Here is a 20,130-nt window from a genome sequence, read left to right as displayed (position 1 = left end):
ATCTGTTATGGAACTCTAATTATGTTTCACATGCTTGTAGATGCCGCTCTAAACAGAATTTATTAATGTCAATGTTCTTGAATTTGTGGCAGTTTTTAATAAATGTGGCAACTCCTCCTCCATCCATATCTGCTCTGCAGAAGTAGGAAGCTAGCTTAAATCCTGAAATGTCTAACATATCTATACCAGTGATCACTTGATGTTCAGAGAGGCAGATTATGTCAATTTGGTTAGATGAATTCATTTCATCAATACAAATGAGTGGTTCATCAACTTTATTTCTGAGTCCCGGAATGTTCTGGTGTAATAAAGATAACTGATACTGCATACTAATGTGATTATAACTGCTTTGGCGAAGATGAACTGGGAGTTTCTGATTACTTTCTGTTAAACATTGTTTAAATGGAGGCTGTATGCTAAAATCTAACCCCCGTTCATCTGTTTTCTCAAACTGAGTATGTCTGCAAATCTCTCTTAAAACTCGTTTTCTTTCCCCCTTCCCTATTCTAAAAAAGGTATCCCTCTGACACCTGTGACCACTGGTATTTTACCTTAAGTTTTCTGCAATCAACCCAGACAGTTTTCCCTTTCCTTTCCTATTGAGGTGAAGGCCATGCCTAGTGTAGTCCCACCTATCGATAGCATCCACAGGAATAAAACCAATATGGGACCCTATATCCATCCTAAGCAGCCACTCCAACTCCAAGTTCACCCTCCCGACGGAAGAGTTCAAATGAGGCCGATCATGGTATCTCAACAGAGACATAAATCCCACATTCGTGTGCTTCGTTGCAGATGCTATCTTCACTAGGTCACTCTCTATGGAATATTTAATCTCTGCCAGTGCTATTTCCCGGACCACCCACTATAACCACGGCATCCTCCTTTGTGAAATCGTTGCATAAAGAACCTACATGCTCTGTTACCTGACCCAGATCTGCACTAGGCTTGAAAAAGTTTGGTACTCTGGACCTAGACTTTCCTGCAGTAGTTGGCCATCACCTCTACCATGGGAACTACCTAACAACAGAACTTTCTTTCTCTTTACAAATTTCCCTACCTTTTTCAAGTCCTTGAAAGCTTGTTGTGCCCTTTCTATAGCTTCAGCTACATGAGGCTCATCCGATTCTGACTGAGGCTACAGGTCAAATCTGTTTTCAAGATTTATGACAAAGCTCTCTGATGCTCTCCTTTGCCTGTTACCCCTATTACCTGTTTCCACTTCCCACCTATGTTCACCCTTCTCCCTCTTTAACCTGTCCAGATCCTCCCTTGCCTTGTCTAAGTCAGCTTGAAGAGCTGCAATTTTCCCTTTCTCTTCCAGCATTTTCCTATCTCTACTGCAAATCCTACAATACCACAGGTGAGCCTCATTTATGTCCCCATTTCCGACACCACTACATTCGGCCCAATGAAAGAAACTGCAGCACCCATCACACCACACCCCGGAACTAACGATCCTACGGCATGTCACACACTTCTCACTCATGGTAAAAACAGAAATCGTATAAACTGATTTAAGTACTGACTAAAACGTAAACAAAGGACCCTAGAAACTATTCAGGCAGATATAAATAAATTGAAAGAGTACTGAATAAAAAAACTGGTGATTACATATAAGTTTAAGTCACTGTTTACTTACGATGCGCACGCGTGAAATTAAGCCTAAAAACCGTGCTATAGCCGCGAGAATGAAAATGAACTTGTTACCCCGTTTAATCTTCTTTAGCACTTCGCTAACACTTCCACTAATGTAGCAACACTTATATTTATACCAACTGGAAACGTTTACCTATAAGTTTCAAAAAAATGTTCAAATGTGTATGAAATCTTATGGGACTTAACTGCTAAGGTCATCAGTCCCTAATCTTACACACTACTTAACCTAAATTACCCTAAGGACAATTACAGACACCCATGCCCGAGTGAGGACTCGAACCTCCACCGGGACCAGCCGAACAGTCCATGACTGCAGCGCCTAGACCGCTCGGCTAACCTATAAGTTTAATTCACTGCTTACTTACCATTCGCGCGCGTGAAATTAGGCCTAGGATTCGTGCTACAGGCGCGAGAAGTGTTTCGGAGCATACCGTTAATCGTACATTGTTGAACGTGGAGCTCTGGAGCAGATCACCCCTAGGTGCTCGCAAGTTGACCCAACCAAATAGTCAATTACGATTGCAGTGGGTACGGGATCATCAGGATTCGACCGTTGATCAATCAATATAAACGTGTCGACTCTTCGGGTGAAACACATTTCTGCTACACTAAGTCGATGGTCGTCTCCACAAACGCCGTCATCTAGGCGAACGCTGGCTCGAAACGTGCAGCGCGCCACGGACGCAGGGTGGTGGCAGCAGTATTTGCTATGGACACATTCTCCTGCGCTTTGCTTACGACTTGTGGTGGTATTCGAACATATGCTGACAGCTGTGAACTACCTGCATCCCTTCATGCTTGATGTCTTCCCCGAAGGCGATGTTATCTTTCAGCAGTATAATTGTCCTTCTCCCGGAGCCAAAACAGTTATACAGTCATTTGAGGGGTATAATAGTGAATACTGAACTCACGGTGATGTTGTGACGACGAAATTCGCCTAATGGAAATCCTATGGAACCCATCTGATTCGCTATCGGGCACCATCACCGCGTACGTAACTCAGCGGCCCGTTATTTACGCGAATTACATAACACGTGTGGCCGGCCGAAGTGGCCGCGCGGTTAAAGGCGCTGCAGTCTGGAACCGCAAGACCGCTACGGTCGCAGGTTCGAATCCTGCCTCGGGCATGGATGTTTGTGATGTCCTTAGGTTAGTTAGGTTTAAGTAGTTCTAAGTTCTAGGGGACTAATGCCCTCAGCAGTTGTCCCCCATAGTGCTCACAAGGGAACATCCCCATCGCACCCCCCTCAGATTTAGTTATAAGTTGGCACAGTGGATACGCCTTGAAAAACTGAACACAGATCGATCGAGAAAACAGGAAGAAGTTGTGTGGAACTATGAAAAAATAAGCAAAATATACAAACTGGGTCGTCCATTTGTAATATAGGCACTATTAAGGGCAGTATGAGACTAGGAGCGCCGTGGTCCTGTGGTTAGTGTGAACAGGTGTAAAACGAGAGGTCTTCAGTTCAAATCTTCCCTCGAACGAAAATTTTAACTTTTTATTTTCAGTTTATGTGAAAAACTCTATGTTTTCATCACTTTTTTGGAGTGATTATTACATCCGCAAGAAAACCTAAATCGGGCAAGGTAGAAGAATCTTTTCACCCATTCGCCAAGTGTACTAGTTAGGTGGGTCGACAACATATTCCTGTCATGTGACGCACATGCTGTCACCAGTGTCGTATACAAAATATCAGACGTGTTTTACTGTGGAGGAATCGGTTGACCTATGACCTTTCGATCAAATGTTTTCGGTTCCCATTGGAGAGGCACGTCGTTTCGTCAACTAATCACACGGTTTTGCGGTGCGGTCACAAAACACAGACACTAAACTTATTACAGTGAACAGAGACGTCAATGAACGAACGGACAGATCATAACTTTGCGAAAATAAAGAAAGCAAAATTTTCAGTCGGGGTCAGATTTGAACCAAGGACCTCTCGTTCCGCAGCTGTCCACGCTAACCACGGGAGCACGGCGCTCCTCGCATCACATGGCCCTTAATATTGCCTATCTTACGCATGGACGACCCGGTTTGTATATTTTGCTTATTTTTTCATAGTTACACACAACTTCTTCCTGTTTTCTCGATTGATCTGTGTTCAGTTTTTCAAGGTCTATCCACTGTGCCAACTTATAACTAAATCTGAGGGGGGTGTGATGGGGATGTTCCCTTGTCAGAGCCATTTGAACCATTTTTGAACATAACACGTGCGTAGACGTCTAATGCCACACACCTCCACAAACCTACAAAGTGTCGGATTTCTACCCAAAATAGTGATGTGTTTCGTTCCAAAGACGGACAAACCAGCCATTAAGCAGGTGGTCTAATGTTTCGGCTCATTAGCGTATAATCTCTGGATGCATGCTCGACTCCATTCCACCGCCAGTGATGGAGACTGAATGCTTGACAATGCCGACCACTAGTGCTGGCGAAAAGTCAGAAAAATCGTTAAAGAATCGCCAGTCGAAGAACCTGACACTAGACCTGGCAGCTACGTCACCAAATTAAAAAAAATGCACAAAATTTGAAAGGGCTAAGAATCATTGATGCGGTTTCACATGTGAAAGGCGTTTCCTTACTCATAAAACTGCTCTTAGATTTTGCGAGTCGGTAATATTTGCAACGTAATATTTTACTAATACTAACTGAGATGATGCTTTTGGATTACGAGATTTTGCATAATTCGTGACACATATTTTTTGTCCTCCAGTATGTGCTGAATAAATGTCACTTTTCAAAACAATCATTTAGCTGAATATCAACATTACATAACAACTTCCTTTTTCATATGCGACACAGTTTTGGAAGTAACTAAATGAGGTGGTTCCCAATTAACGCACTATTTTACTATAGTCTTTACCTGTTATTGATCCACAGTTCATGGCAACAAAATATTGGGTAACGTATTAATGTGGCTTCAGCATTCGAAATACGAATTTCTTACCTTACACTGTGGTACAATTTCGGAAGGATTGTTTTGCGTCAATACAATCAATAACCGATAAGCAATATTGTACTGTTGTGATAAATATGACTTATGTATAAAAATGGAATTTACAGATATGGAATTTTTGCTTATATTCAAAGAGTTTGTAGGTAGGTATCGCTATCGGTCTACTTCGATAAACGAAGGTTGTGTGACAACCTCCATTAGTAAGTAGATTTAAATTGATGATTAGCCAAGGACGATTTGTAATACGAGCTTTAGGCTGTTTGTGGCATTGTCTGTAACTGGCAACAGGCTCCACTACAAGTGGCACGGGTGTCGCATACAGTTTCTATATTGACTGATGCTCATAACGGTCACGCTCAAACCTAACCCAAAATGTTCACATTTAAGGTAATATCGGCTGGTTTTTCAAGTGCTAAAGTACCTTACATTTTGTTCAATAAAATACGGTTTTCTGAGCTTTGTGGGAGCTGCTTGTGTTCTCTCCGACCGATTTTACATATGGTTACAAAACAGCGACATATATAACGTCAATAACCAGGCTGACGTATGGTGACTGATGGCTCCCAACCTCAAGACTGCAGTTTGGCCTGCTTAAAAGGGACTGACTTGTACGGTCGACTGCAGTAACCCCACTGCTACCTTCATTAGAAATCGAGCTACTTTAGTCAGAATTGTAAAACTTCTAAGCGTTCAGGTATTTTTTAAACAGTGACGTCAATTACGAGATTGATGAAAAGCTTAAAAGAGCTATAACATTCCTAAAATTTGAAGTATCTATTTTGCAAGTAGAGGGAGTTATTCTTGTGTTTCGACAAATGATCAGCCTGCCGGTGTGGCCGAGCGGTTCTAGGCGCTTCAGTCTGGAACCGCGTGACCGCTACGGTCGCAGGTTCGAATCCTGCCTCGGGCATGGATGTGTGTGATGTCCTTAGGTTAGTTAGGTTTAAGTAGTTCTAAGTTCTAGGGGACTGATGAATTCAGATGTTAAGTCCCATAGTGCTCAGAGCCGTTTGAACCATTTTTTGACAAATGATCGAAAGTTACATATTGTCGCATCACAGAAAATGAAACTGTGTCAACGCAGTGATGGTCACCTCACCGTCTACTTTCACAACGCTGGAGTAGCGATCTGTGACACGTGTTTTTAGTAGTAAAGCCGTTAAACCTATGGAACGTATCCAAAAATGAAAACTCAGTACAATTCGAGTGTGTCCCTGCAGCAAGTGTATGAATGGTGCAGAAAACTGGCATACTGGCGAACAGAAACATTGCGACAGTAGAACAGCTTGTGAAAGAAAACATACTGTAAACCAATTAGCCACTATTTGGGCTATTAGTCTAGGTGCAGAACACAACACTGTCCATGTTGTGCTGGGATTCAGTAAAGTGTCCGCGAGATGGGTGCAGCATCAGTTGACTGATAGAGAGATTATTGCGTTGATGTCTTTGAACAACGTTTGCAGCGTTTCCAGGTATCAGACGATGGATATCTGGGTAGAACTGTTGCAAGAAACGAGGTATGGGTGCGTAATCTCCAAGCTAAAACGAAAATGTCGGACTGAACGAGGTGGCGCAGTGGTTAGCACACTGCACTCGCATTCGGGAGGACGACGGTTCAATCCGCGTCCGGCCATCCTGATTTAGGTTTTCCGTGGCTTCCCTAAATCGCTCCAGGCAAATGCCGGGATGGTTCCTTTGAAAGGGCACGGCCGACTTCCTTCCCCGTCCTTCCCTAATCCGCTGAGACCGATGACCTCGCAGTTTGGTCTCATCCCCCAAACAACCCAACCCAAACCCGAAAAGGGAATGACGCCACTCAACAATCGGTAGGAAAAGTCAAACTTTCTATTGTCCTCATTGACTGGGGTAATGTCAGCAGCATCGCATGCTAACAGAGAGAAGCAGTTCACACTATGCAGCAAGCAACACCTCCATCCCTGAGCTATATTCTGGGCCAGTACAGACACACACCACTTAAAACGGCAGTGATTCAGCGTCGTAGGGTGCACACCACGACGCGAGTACTCGTTAGTTTAACCGCCATGATGCTGGGACAAACTTAAATCTTATTCTATACTCTACCAAACAGTCCTACTCTAACAAATGTTAATTTAATATCTGGAGAACAATAATTTTCATTATAGCAGTCGTAATAAGTGGGTGTTTTCACAGGCGTGGTGTCCAGAATGTGCACAAACTGCTGTCGATAGGCGGAGAAGCTATTTTCACAATGATAGCGAACACGGGACTTCTCGCTGCGTATGAGGAAATGGCTAAAGACCCTCGCTGGGCGCAGTACACGCAGGTAAGATATTCTCTAAGTGCAAACAACACTGTCCATGATTTGTTTTATGTCTTGGAAATGATCACTTCATCAGTGAATTACCAGGAAAACCGTCTCTGGCTCAGGTATCAACTACAGAATATCAGGTAACTGTTTATTGCGAAAAGTCTGGTATTGTGACGCGGCGGACGTACCAAAGAACAGATTCTCATTACGATTCTCGATTGGCTTGACATACGCGCTTAATGGTTTTTATGTATGCCACAATATTTTTTTTATAAATTCCCATTGTGTGAATTTATTACGGTCGTTGGTCTATTGATGACACCCACCTTGACAGCAATAAAGATGGCTGCACTATTAGCAACGAAGAATTGTGTAACTTTTATGGTTGCCATAATATTTTTCCATTAATCGCCATTGTCCAGTGTGTATCACACTCTATCTTGTATCACACTCTATCACAGGTGCTACGATTTAACGACACATAACTGAAAAAGAATAAAATATTGTCTTGCAGTGTGTATATTTTTCCCTGCTCGTTGTCAGCACCAGATCGATAACTGATTAAATTATGTAGCTTCAAACAAGAGCCCGTGCTATGCACCACATTCACTGCGCACCCCAGTCATTAGACAAATGCAAACCTTTCGTGTCAGGTTGTTGTGGTGTCTCTGTTCTCAAAGGACAGAAAAGAGTTCGCTTTCTTGTAAGAGCAGGCTCTTGAGAGCCTATGGGAATGAGAAATGTATTTCTCCGTCGTTTCACGTGTCTCACTGGCGCACTCAGCGCGCCGCAACGACACAAAATGTGACATTCAGCTATTTCGTTTTTTCAGAATTGGAATTTCCTAATGAAAACTGAAAAATTTCGAAAAATTAAGGAAAGGGAGCGGAAATCCCATTGTGGACGTATAATAAGCCGCCTCCTCATAACAATAATTACTCAACAGAATGATTTACGAGGGCAGTTCAATAAGTAATGCAACACATTTTTTTTCTCGGCCAATTTTGGTTGAAAAAATCGGAAATTTCTTGTGGAATATTTTCAAACATTCCCGCTTCGTCTCGTATAGTTTCATTGACTTCCGACAGGTGGCAGCGCTGTGCGGAGCTGTTAAAATGGCGTCTGTAACGGATGTGCGTTGCAAACAACGGGCAGTGATCGAGTTTCTTTTGGCGGAAAACCGGGGCATCTCAGATATTCATAGGCGCTTGCAGAGTGTCTACGGTGATCTGGCAGTGGACAAAAGCACGGTGAGTCGTTGGGCAAAGCGTGTGTCATCATCGCCGCAAGGTCAAGCAAGACTGTCTGATCTTCCGCGTGCGGGCCGGCCGTGCACAGCTGTGACTCCTGCAATGGTGGAGCGTGCGAACACACTCGTTCGAGATGATCGACGGATCACCATCAAACAACTTGACATCTCTGTTGGTAGTGCTGTCACAATTGTTCACCAGTTGGGATATTCAAAGGTTTGTTCCCGCTGGGTCCCTCGTTGTTTAACCGAACGCCATAAAGAGCAAAGGAGAACCATCTGTGCGGAATTGCTTGCTCGTCATGTGGCTGAGGGTGACAATTTCCTGTCAAAGACTGTTACAGGCGATGAAACATGGGTTCATCACTTCGAACCTGAAACAAAACGGCAATAAATGGAGTGGCGCCACACCCACTCCACTACCAAGAAAAAGTTTAAAGCCATACCCTCAGCCGGTAAAGTCATGGTTACAGTCTTCTGGGACGCTGAAGGGGTTATTCTGTTCGATGTCCTTCCCCATGGTCAAACGATCAACTCTGAAGTGTATTGTGCTACTCTTCAGAAATTGAAGAAACGACTTCAGCGTGTTCGTAGGCGCAAAAATCTGAACGAACTTCTCCTTCTTCATGACAACGCAAGACCTCACACAAGTCTTCGCACCCGAGAGGAGCTCACAAAACTTCAGTGGACTGTTCTTCCTCATGCACCCTACAGCCCCGATCTCGCACCGTCGGATTTCCATATGTTTGGCCCAATGAAGGACGCAATCCGTGGGAGGCACTACGCGGATGATGAAGAAGTTATTGATGCAGTACGACGTTGGCTCCGACATCGACCAGTGGAATGGTACCGTGCAGGCATACAGGCCCTCATTTCAAGGTGGCGTAAGGCCGTAGCATTGAATGGAGATTACGTTGAAAAATAGTGTTGTGTAGCTAAAAGATTTCAATGCTGAATAAAACAACCCCTGTTTCAGAAAAAAAATGTGTTGCATTACTTATTGAACTGCCCTCGTATAATTTGAAATAAATTGAGTTACGGTATTGAATGTGTCTCTTTTTTATTACGTTTAGCATGTAGGTAAGAAAAACTCCTTCTTTTGAAGACGAATGCCTGTCCTGTTTTTAACCAAAATATGTATCGATTATTCGTACCGGCTTCGTCGGTGACCTATAATATAAAGAAAATTATTTACACACATTTTATTAGGAGATCTGTATTTTATCCTGGCAGCACATTTAAATTATTCTGACAAACTGAGCATTTCTCAGGTATTAATTTTTCCAGATTTGTATCAGAAACGAAAACGAACAAGAAACTGTGTTTGTAGTGAAGTATCGAAAAACTTTCATTACCATATCTTCGTGATGACACCTCTGAGAATACTAAACAGTCGTACAAGGTAATATACACAATGTACAAAAGTGTAAGCACAGCATCCAAATTAAGAAACAAGTCCCGGACGGTTTTTGCAGGCTAGACCGCGTGTCTACAACGCGATTTTGTAAACGTCGCTATGGCAACATCCTTTCATAGCTTTATCAAATGCTATCGTTCCCGCCTACAGATGTTTACGTTTTGAAGTTTAAAGCTGTCAAAAGAGATGTCAGGTGTCATGGATTTCCTTATATTGACTCTACCTTAGGAGTGTCTCAAAGGTAAAGGATAAATGTATTAAAACTTCATGCATGATGCGGAATTTTTTTCACTCATCTGTGTTTATGACGTCATATTTTCTGAAATGTGATGAATAGGTGATTTTTACCCCCAACAGCGATTGTTGTCCGACAGGAAGGGACATGTGTAAGGCGTTTGGTTGAAATCGGTCCAGTTGTTTACAAGGAGATCTGGAACACACACGCCCTCCTGGTTCAAAAAATGGCTCAAATGGCTCTGAGTACTATGGGACTTAACGTCGGAGGTCATCTAGAACTTTGAACTACTTAAACCTAACTAACCTAAGGACATCACACACACACATGCCCGAGGCAGGATTCGAACCTGCGACCGTAGCGGTCGCGCGGTTCCAGACTGTAGCGCCTAGAACCACTCGGCCACCCCGGCCAGCACGCCCTCCTGGATTTATGAATATATTGTTCTGATTTATCCCATCAACTATCAGAGATCACTGGAACTGCGGAAAGTTCCACGAGACTGGAAAAAGGCCCAGGTCATAGCAATCTATAAAAAGGGTAGAAAATCGGATGCTCATAATTACCGGTCAATTTCACTGACAGCGATTTGTTGTAGAATCGTGGAGCATATTTTGTGTTCAGACATAATGACCTTTGTAGACTGAGAAACTCATCTGCAGAAACCAGCACGGTTTTAGGAAGCAGCGGTCATGCGAGACACAGCTGGCCTTCTTTGTGCATGATATACAACAGGCTCCCAGGGTGATGCCATATTCCTCAACTGTCGAAAGGCGTCCGACTCAGTTCCACAATGTCGCTTGTTCCAAAAAGTGCACGGTTACGGTCTATCCGATGACATATGCGGTTGGATAGAAAGTTTTCTAACAGACAGAGAGCAGTATGTCGTCCTGAAAGGGGTGACATCAACAGAAACAAGAGCAACTTCAGGTGTGCCCCAGGGCAGCGTGATAGGTGCGGTGCTTTTTACGATTTACATAAACGATCTGGTTGATGGTATTGACAGCGGCATTAGACTATTTGCCTTTGATGCTATAGCCTACAGGAAAGTAGTATCACACGAAAGTTGTGAACAAATCAATGAGGATTTGCAGAAAATAAATGCGTGGTGCAATGACTGGCAGTTATCTCTCAGTATTAGCAAGTGTAACCTACTGCGTATAACAAAGCGAAAATCCCCATTAATGTAAGAGCACAAAATAAATGGCCAGTCCTTGGAAGCGGTGACATCCGTCAGGTATCTGGGTGTGCCTATTCGAAATGATCTCAAATGGATCAGATTACACACGTAACGGGTAAGGCGAACTCTAGATTGTTGTTTATTGGTAGAACCCTGAAGCGATGCAGTTCTTCAGCAAATGAAATTGCTTACAATACTTTAGTTCGTCTAGTCCTTGAGTTTTGTTCGTCTGTATGGGACCCTTACCAGTTGGGACTGATTCAAGAGATTGAGAACGTCCACAGAAGAGTGGCAAGATTCGTGACTGGTACATTTAGCTGTTTGCGAGAGCTTTACAAGTGTCATAGAAAGTTTGAAGTGGGACACACTTGCAGATAGACGACGCGCTAAACGGAAGAGGCTGCTTACTAAATTCCAAAATCCGATCTTTACCGAGGATGTAGAGCATATATTATTATCACCAACTTTCATATCGCGCAATGACCACCATTCAAAGATAAGGGAAATTAGAGCTCGTACTGAGTGGTTCAGACAGTCGTTTTTCCCTCGCGCGATCCGCGAGTGGAACAGAGGGAGGGAAATATGACTTTGGTGTGAATAGTGCCCTCCGCCACACACCGCTTGGTGGCTAGCGAAGTATGTATGTAGATGTAGATGTAGATGTGTGCATTGGATCATCTGCTGACACCAGATGCACACAGTACACATTTACAGTTGATAGTAGCTGACATTTATACATTTCATTACCTTTCCTGTTGCACACTACCTTGCTCACTTGCAGTAGGGTTTACTGAAGGATCGTGGGAGCTACAGAGGGTGAGAATGAAGGAGGGTGTTGGTGTGGGAATGGATGGAGGCTTGGTGGTCGTTGCACTGTGTGTGTCTTTCTAAATTTTCTAACTTCCTTTTTATTTATTACATTTAGTTTTTTGTAGGGCCTCGTGCAGTGTGGAGCAGAAGAGGTCTACCCACATATTTACGAATACGTAATTTACATGTGATGTCAGGGAACACTACACACCTCCTCACAAAAAGTGTATAATTAATTTTATTTGTATTATAGCCCAGTCGTGATACCTAATATGAGCAGGTAAAACATGTTTGGTTGAAAACGGAATAAGCATTAAGTAGGAAAAGACGAATTTTTTCTTAGCAACATGATGAACAGAATTGAAATAGCTGCTGGGGAAGAAAGACTACTAATATTAACAATATTATTTTTTAAATGTTAAATGAGCTAACGCTATTTGATTGTATAACAGTACCCTGAGAGATGCTATTTTTTGCCTAAATGAAGCAAGCGCTGTCGTGATTGTTTCTCTTCCTCGCAGGACGTGGAGAAATTCGTACCTCCATACCAGCACAGTGAGGACCCAGCCAACGAGTTCCGTCGGCTGCTGCAGAGCGAGGGCTTCCAGGTTCTGCGCTGTGACCTGAGTCCGCACTCGTTCGTCTGCGCGTCTGAGGCGGAACGCAGAGGTGAGCAGCTTTTTTACCTCTAATGTGTCCATCAGTTTCGCGCACTTCATTTTTTTGTCTGTACAACATTGCCAGACAGTTGTAAGCTGTAAGCAGTGCCTGTAAGAGCTAAAGACGTCTTTACGTCGGTCATATTTTATGGCAGTGTGTGGCCTCAATTGTCTTGCCATCAACATTGGTGCAATGCGGCCATAATGCACAGAAATGTTGTGAGACAGCTGGGCAATATTTCTGATGGACCATGTCGTTGCATGCAAAAACCAACACACTGCCAAGGGTGGAGAATATTTCGTGTGGTCGAACCATATCTACCTCTGACGTTGTCTGTAACTGCTTCTCCCGTTACTCTCAGCCGATAGTCAATATGGTGTAAGAAGATCTCTGACAGCTCGCAGCCCTGTTGCCAGCTTTTAACTGCAAAGCAGGCGAAAACAATAGCCGTCTACAGGGCTGTGACAGCACTGAGGCGTTGCCATGGAGACTTTTACAAAATTGCTTTAGTTATTTATTGAGGTAGGCCCACAAAGCTGCCACACCCAGCCCACTCCGAGTGTCAGGAATCAACAACTTACGCCGACTCAGCTACAGCTTTCACTTTTTCGCTCTGACAGCGTTGCAGTGTCAAATCGCTTAAGCTGAGCAATGAAACAATATTACGCCGTTTCAGTTCGAAAAGAAGTGCTCATTTGTAGAGGCACTCCATTTGTTTGTTCTCTACAGGAATGTAGAAGTGGGCAAAAGAGATAACCATCAGTGTGCATAAATGTGATTTGTGCATCTACAACCATAGCTACAGAACATGGAGTGTAATATCTAGAAACTAGCTGAATACTTGGCATTGCCCTGACAAGTATTTATTCCAGTCTTCTGTTAGTTCAATTCCTCCCCCCTCCCCCCCCCCCCTCCCGCCCCGACCGTCCACTGCTACTGTCCATCTCTTTCTTCCTTTCTTTCTGTCTAACACCTCTACCCTTCGCTCTCTGTCCATCTGCTCCTCCCCACTTCTCCCTGTCCATGTGCTCCTCTCCAACTCTCTCCATCCATCTGCTCCTTCTTCCCACCTCTCTGTCCATCTGTTCCTCCCCACCTCCGTCTGTCCATCTGCTCATCCTCCCTTTGTCTGTCTGCTTCTTTGCCCTTTCCACCTCCACTCCGCCTTCTAACTATACCTCCTCCTCCTCTAGCTGTCTATCTCCTCCATGCTCCACCCTGCCCATCTCCTCTTTTGCCCTCTGTGTCTGTCCATCTTCTCCCCCCCCCCCCCCCCTCCAATACTTTTTCCACGTTTTCACTTTCACTGCCATAGACGTTTGCTGGTTCTTATCCCTACAATATTATTTTTCAGGTAGGTAGTGGTATGGGCTCCAAATGTGGTTGACCCTATGCAGGTATTGACAAGGAGCTTTTTACCCATAGCTTTACCCAAGAACGCACATATCACATATATTTCACATGTATTTAGCGTATTTAACACGTGGTTATACACTTATTTCGCTTGTATCTCTTGCGATTTTCGCCCTGTAGTTTCGTTTCCACGCAGGTCAATGTTGGTGACGTTATATTTCCAGAACTATGCGTTGCACAATGATCTGATTTTACAGGTACATCCAGAGGTACCCTCTGCGACGTGTGTTTCAAATAGAGTTAGTGGTAAAGAAGTAATAAAGTAAAAGATCATGCCTGATAACGCAGTTTTACTGCATGAAGAGCGAAAATGCAGTAAGTGATAAACAATTTTTCCTTTCATCATTTTGTGGGGAGTGTCAGCGAGAAAAGTCTCTTGAAGGTTTCACAAAATGTGTGAAGTTTGTTGCAAGTCACGAAATACTCTCATTCTCTGGATAGCTGTGGATCGTGAGCTACGCTCCTTTTTGACCTCTACCACTTTGAGAAGTAAATGATTCTTACCCACCAAATTTGGTTGAAATCAATACAACGGTTTAGTAGAAGGCTTGTAACATACATATATACTTACATTCAATTTTTTGATATGTATGGACACCAAAATCTCAAAAAGGACCCACTCGCTATTATTCTCGGAACAGATATGCAGCAGTGAGCAATGGTTCTTTTCTACATAGATCCTCAAGTATGAGCCGTGGCCTACTATTAGCGTCATTATCTAATAATCAAAACCGTCCTGCGTCCTGTGTACAACCCCCGCCACTACATAAATTTTGAATCAAAATCGTCAGCAATGGCGGTCGAAGACTTCCGGCGTAAGAAGTTACCCTCGTTCTGCCAAAGGGCTTTATCAAAGAGGGCACAGGAGCGGACAGAGGTTCAGGGCACACTCTTGCCCCTGTGATGGGAAACTGGCCCTAAAGGAAAAGTCAGCAATGAATAACAGCATGAGGGTGAAGAAGATAAACGAAACCACTGCACTAAAAACACGTAAGGTGTATTCACAGGACATGTATAATACTTATTTTTCCAATAAAACACGAACGAACTGTTTCCGAGAAAAAATATCGGCACACTGAGGTGGAAAAAGTCACTGGATAGCGATGTGCAAGTCACTGGATAGCGATGTGCACGTATACAGATGGCAGTAGACCGTGTACATGAGATATAAAAGAACGTTGCATTGGCGGAGCTGTCATTTCAACTGGGGTGCTTCATGTGAAAAGGTTTCCGACGTGATTACGGTCGCCGCAATGGTTGTTGGAGCTAGACGCATGGGACATTCCATTTTGGAAATCGTGAGGGAATTCAGTATTTTGAGATCCACAGTGTCAAGAGTGTGCCTAGAACATCAAATTTCAGGCGTTACCTCTCACCACACACGACACAGTGCTCAACAGCTTTCAAAAAATGGTTCAAATGGCTCTGAGCACTATGGGACTCAACTGCTGTGGTCATCAGTCCCCTAGAACTTAGAACTAATTATACCTAACTAACCTGAGGACATCACACACATCCATGCCCGAGGCAGGATTCGAACCTGCGACCGTAGCAGCAGCGCGGCTCCGGACTGGAGCGCCTAGAACCGCACGACCACCGCGGCCGGCCAACAGCTTTCACTTAACGACCGAGAGCAGCGGCGTTTGCGTAGACTTGTCAGTGTTAAAAGACAAGCACCACTGCGTAAAACAACCACAGAAATCAAAGCAGAACGAATGATGAAGGTATCCGTTAGGACAGTGCAGTGAATTGGCGTTAATGAACTACGGCAGCAGATGACCGACGCGAGTGACGAATGGAAACCGTGGCCTGGTCAGATGAGTTCCGATTTCAGTTGGTAATAGCTAATGGTACGGTTTGAGTGTGGCGTAGATCCTGAATCTATGGACCCAAGTTGTCAAGAAGGCACTGTACAAGTTGGTGGTGGCTTCATAATTGTGTGGGCTGTGTTTACATGCAATGGACTGGGTCCTCTGGTCCAACTGAACGGATCATTGACTGGAAATTGTTATGTTCGGCTATTTGGAGCTCATTTGCAGCCATTCGTGGACTCTGATGACAAAGCCTCATGTCACAGGGTGACAATTGTTCGCCATTTGTTTGCAGATCATTCTGCACAACTCGAGAGAATAATTTGGCCAGCCACATGGCCCAGCATGGATCCATCGAACATTTATGGGACACAATCGAGACGTCAGTTTGTGGACAACGTCTTGCGGCGGCAATAATTTCGCAATTATGGACAGCTGTCGAGGCGAGATGGCTCAATATTCAAATGGCTCTAACCACTATGCGACTTAACATCTGAGGTCATCAGTCCCCTAGACTTAGAACTACTTAAACCTAACTAACCTAAGGACATCACACATATCCATGCCCGAGGCAGGATTCGAACCTGCGACCGGATCAGCAGCGCGGTTCCGGACTGAAAGGGCCTAGAATCGCTCGGCCACAGGGCCGGCGGCTCAGTATTTCTGGAGGGGACTTCCAATGACTTGTTGAGTCCATGCCACGTCGAGATGCTGCACCACGCTGAGCGAAAGGACGTGGGACCCGATTTTAGGGCCGGCCGGGGTGGCCGAGCGGTTCTAGGCGCTACTGTCGCAGGTTCGAATCCTGCCTCGGGCATGGATGTGTGTGATGTCCTTAGGTTAGTTAGGTTTAAGTAGTTCTAAGTTCTAGGGGACTGATGACCTCAGATGTTAAGTCCCATAGTGCTCAGAGCCATTTTGAACCCGATATTAGGAGATATCGTGTGACTTTTGTCAGCTCAGTGTACAGTCGGTTCAGAGTGCCCTGTATGTACAAAATGAGCTACGTAAGATGTAGTAGCCCTTTTATTTCGTGAACTGTTCAAAATATCTTAAGGGTGTTTTCGACAAATGCTAGCACGCTGAGTGCCACATGTTTTGTTGTACGGGGTGTTCAAAAAGTCTCCTCGCAGTGGCGTATGATTGTTAGCCGCGCGTGCCGTATGCGGCAGTGAATATACTGAAACGAAACTCAGTGAAATACAAGTTATTAATTTATTTAATATTCATTTTTACTCACAAATTTTCACATTAAATGTTGAGTGTCCCCCCTGTTGTTGAATACACAATTCAATTCGCTAATCATGTTTCCAAACAGAAGTTGTAACGTGTCTTCTGTAACAGAAGCAGTGAAAGTGGATATTGCAGTTTTCAATTCATCGATAGATTTTGGACGGCTTTTATAGACAGTTGCTTTCGCTGCACCGCAGATGAATAAGTCAGGTGGTGTTAGGTCAGGCGATCGTGGAGGCCAAAGTCCCTGTGAAATTATGCGATCACCAAAAACATCAGCAAGCAGTGACATTGAAACGCGAGCTGTATGCGCGGTTGCACCATCTTGTGGAAAATAAACGTTCAGTATTTCACTTAACACAAGTTCTTCTATGAATGAATACATAATATCACTACAGTATCGTTGTGCGTTTATTATTTCATTGAAAAATATGGCACCCACAATCCGACGCCTAGAAATTGCAATCCAAACTCCTATTTTCACAGAACGAGGTGGTTCCCCACGAATACACAATGGATTTGCAGTACTCCACTTACGAGAATTTTGCGAGTTCATGTACCCGGATAAATGAAACCGCGCCTCATCAGCGAAAAATGTTTCATTAAGAATATCCCTTACATTCTGTTAAACGAAATTTTTGAACCATTGACAATAATGTAGTATCTTGCCATGATCAGAATTTTTCAGTTCTTGCACGACTTTGTTTGGGAAAAGTTCTAAATTTTCGTTACAGCTGTGTGGGCCGTTCCGACACTAACCTGGGCGAGTTTTCTTACTGACTTGTTCGGACTCACGGACGTTTTATCGGAAATATCGAGTAGTTTATCCTCAGACAAAACGCTAGGACGACCACTTCTCGGTGCATCTGTCTCTGAACCCGTACTTCGAAATTTGTTAGTCAAATCTCGCATAGTATCGCGATGTGGGAGTGTTGTCTTCGGGAAAACTGAATTAAATATTTGACAAACTGAAACTGTGTATTTACGGCCAGTTTTGAACACTTGTTCGACTAAAAACACACGTTCTTCAATGGTTAGCATTTTAACACCGACAAAACGAAACAAACGAACAAAGGAACTAAACTTAAACGATCACGTCAACACGTAACGACACACACCAACGATACTACTGACGCTGGCTGAGATAAACGAAGCAGTGGAATGTTGGGAGAGTCCACTTGAAGGGAAGTAACCCAGGCAGGCGAACAATCATACGGCACGCGCGGGTAACAATCAAACGGCACTGCGGAGAGACTTTTTGAACACACCGTATGAAGCATACACTATATGATCAAAAGTATGTAATTGCGGAACTGACCACTACATTTCACGAGAGGTCGAGCCGCCAGTATAAAACGGGCCGAGGATAATTGTGTTGTCAGTAGAGAAGTGGTGACAGCACAATGTGTCGGTCAGGACTGCTCAGTGACTTCGAACGCGGCCTTCAAAAATGGCTCTGAGCACTATAGGACTTAACATCTGTGGTCATCAGTCCCCTAGAACTTAGAACTACTTAAACCTAACTAACCTAAGGACATCACACACATCCATGCCCGAGGCAGGATTCGAACCTGCGACCGTAGCAGTCGCGCGGTTCCGGACTGAGCGCCTTAACCGCGAGACCACCGCGACCGGCGAAGGCGGCCTGGCCATTCGATGTCGCCTGAGACACTCATCCACCAGGGACAATATAAAACTTCTAAGGCTGTCCAAAGCGACTGCTGGTGACAGTGAAGTGGAAACGCGAAGGAACAAACACAGCTAAACTAAGAGCACACAGACGTCATGAACTGACTGGCAGCGACCGTCGAGCATAGCGGAGGGAGTTTGAAAAAGAATCGAATGAAATCAGCCGAAGGAATCCCTCGTAAGTATCAGAGTGCTAGGAGGAGTCCAGCCAGCACGGCGACTTTACGTAAAGGGCTATACTCATCTTCAGAAGAAGAAGAAGAAGAAAAAAACGAAACCAGCACACCTTCAACGCTCATATTGCCGGACATATACACTACTGGCACTAAAACTGCTACACCACGAAGCTGACGTGCTACAGACGCGAAATTTAACCGACAGGAAGAAGATGCTGTGATATGCAAATGATTAGCTTTTCCGAGCATTCACACAAGGTTGGCACCGGTGGCGACACCTACAACGTGCTCACATGAGGAACGTTTCCAACCGATTTCTCATACACAAACAGCAGTTGACCGGCGTTGCCTGCTGAAACGTTGTTGTGATGCCGCGTGTAAGGAGGAGAAATGCGCACCATCACGTTTCCGACTTTGATAAAGGTCGGATTGTAGCCTATCGCGATTGCGGTTTATCGTATCGCGACATTGCTGCTCGCGTTGGTCGAGATCCAATGACTGTTAGCAGAATATGGAATCGGTGGGTTCAGGAGGGTAATACGGAACGGCGTGCTGGATCCCAACGGCCTCGTATCTCTAGCAGTCGAGATGACAGGCATCTTATCCGCATGGCTGTAACGGATCGTGCAGCCACGTCTCGATCCCTGAGTCAACAGATGGGGACGTTTGCAAGACAAAAACCATCTGCACGAACAGTTCGACGACGTTTGCAGCAGCATGGACTATCAGCTCGGAGGCCATGGCTGCGGTTACCCTTGACGCTGCATCTCAGACAAGAGCGCCTGCGATGTTGTACTCAACGACGAACCTGGGTGCACGAATGGCGAAACGTCAGTTTTTCGGATGAATCCAGGTTCTGTTTACAGCATCATGATGGTCGGATCCGTGTTTGGCGACATCGCGGTGAACGCACATTGGAAGCGTGTATTCGTATCACCCGGCGTGATGGTATGGGGTGCCACTGGTTACACGTCTCGGTCACCTCTTGTACGCATTGACGGCACTTTGAACAGTGGACGTTAGATTTCAGATGTGTTACGACCCGTGGCTCTACCCTTCATTCGATCCCTGCGAAACCCTACATTTCAGCAGGATAATGCCCGACCGCATGTTGCAAGTCCCGTACGGGCCTTTCTGGATACAGAAAATGTTCGACTGCTGCCCTGGCCAGCAAATTCTCGAATGGGGGCCGAGCAACTGGCTCGTCACAATACGCCAGTCACTACTCTTGATGAACTTTGGTATCGTGTTGAAGCTGCATGGAGAGCTGTACCTGTACACGCGATCCAAGCTCAATGGCCAGGCGAATCAAGGCCGTTATTACGGCCAGAGGTGGTTGTTCTGGGTA

At 44.6% G+C, this 20,130-nt stretch overlaps 1 protein-coding gene across 1 annotated transcript in view; it reads left to right on the top strand.

Annotated features, from left to right (window-relative positions):
* Positions 1-20,130, top strand: part of LOC126456358 (juvenile hormone acid O-methyltransferase-like) — a 63,459-nt gene that overhangs the window by 30,289 nt on the left and 13,040 nt on the right. Inside the window, exons 3-4 of the mRNA XM_050092112.1 lie at positions 6,792-6,924; positions 12,322-12,469. Coding sequence (XP_049948069.1) covers positions 6,792-6,924; positions 12,322-12,469 — 281 coding nt within the window. The remainder of the gene's footprint in view (positions 1-6,791; positions 6,925-12,321; positions 12,470-20,130) is intronic.

This window comes from Schistocerca serialis, chromosome 2 (assembly GCF_023864345.2).
Source record: "Schistocerca serialis cubense isolate TAMUIC-IGC-003099 chromosome 2, iqSchSeri2.2, whole genome shotgun sequence".
In the NCBI taxonomy this organism is placed as follows: domain Eukaryota; kingdom Metazoa; phylum Arthropoda; class Insecta; order Orthoptera; family Acrididae; genus Schistocerca; species Schistocerca serialis.
The sequence above is the reverse complement of the archived record's forward strand: the minus strand, read 5'-3'. Positions and strand labels throughout refer to the sequence as shown.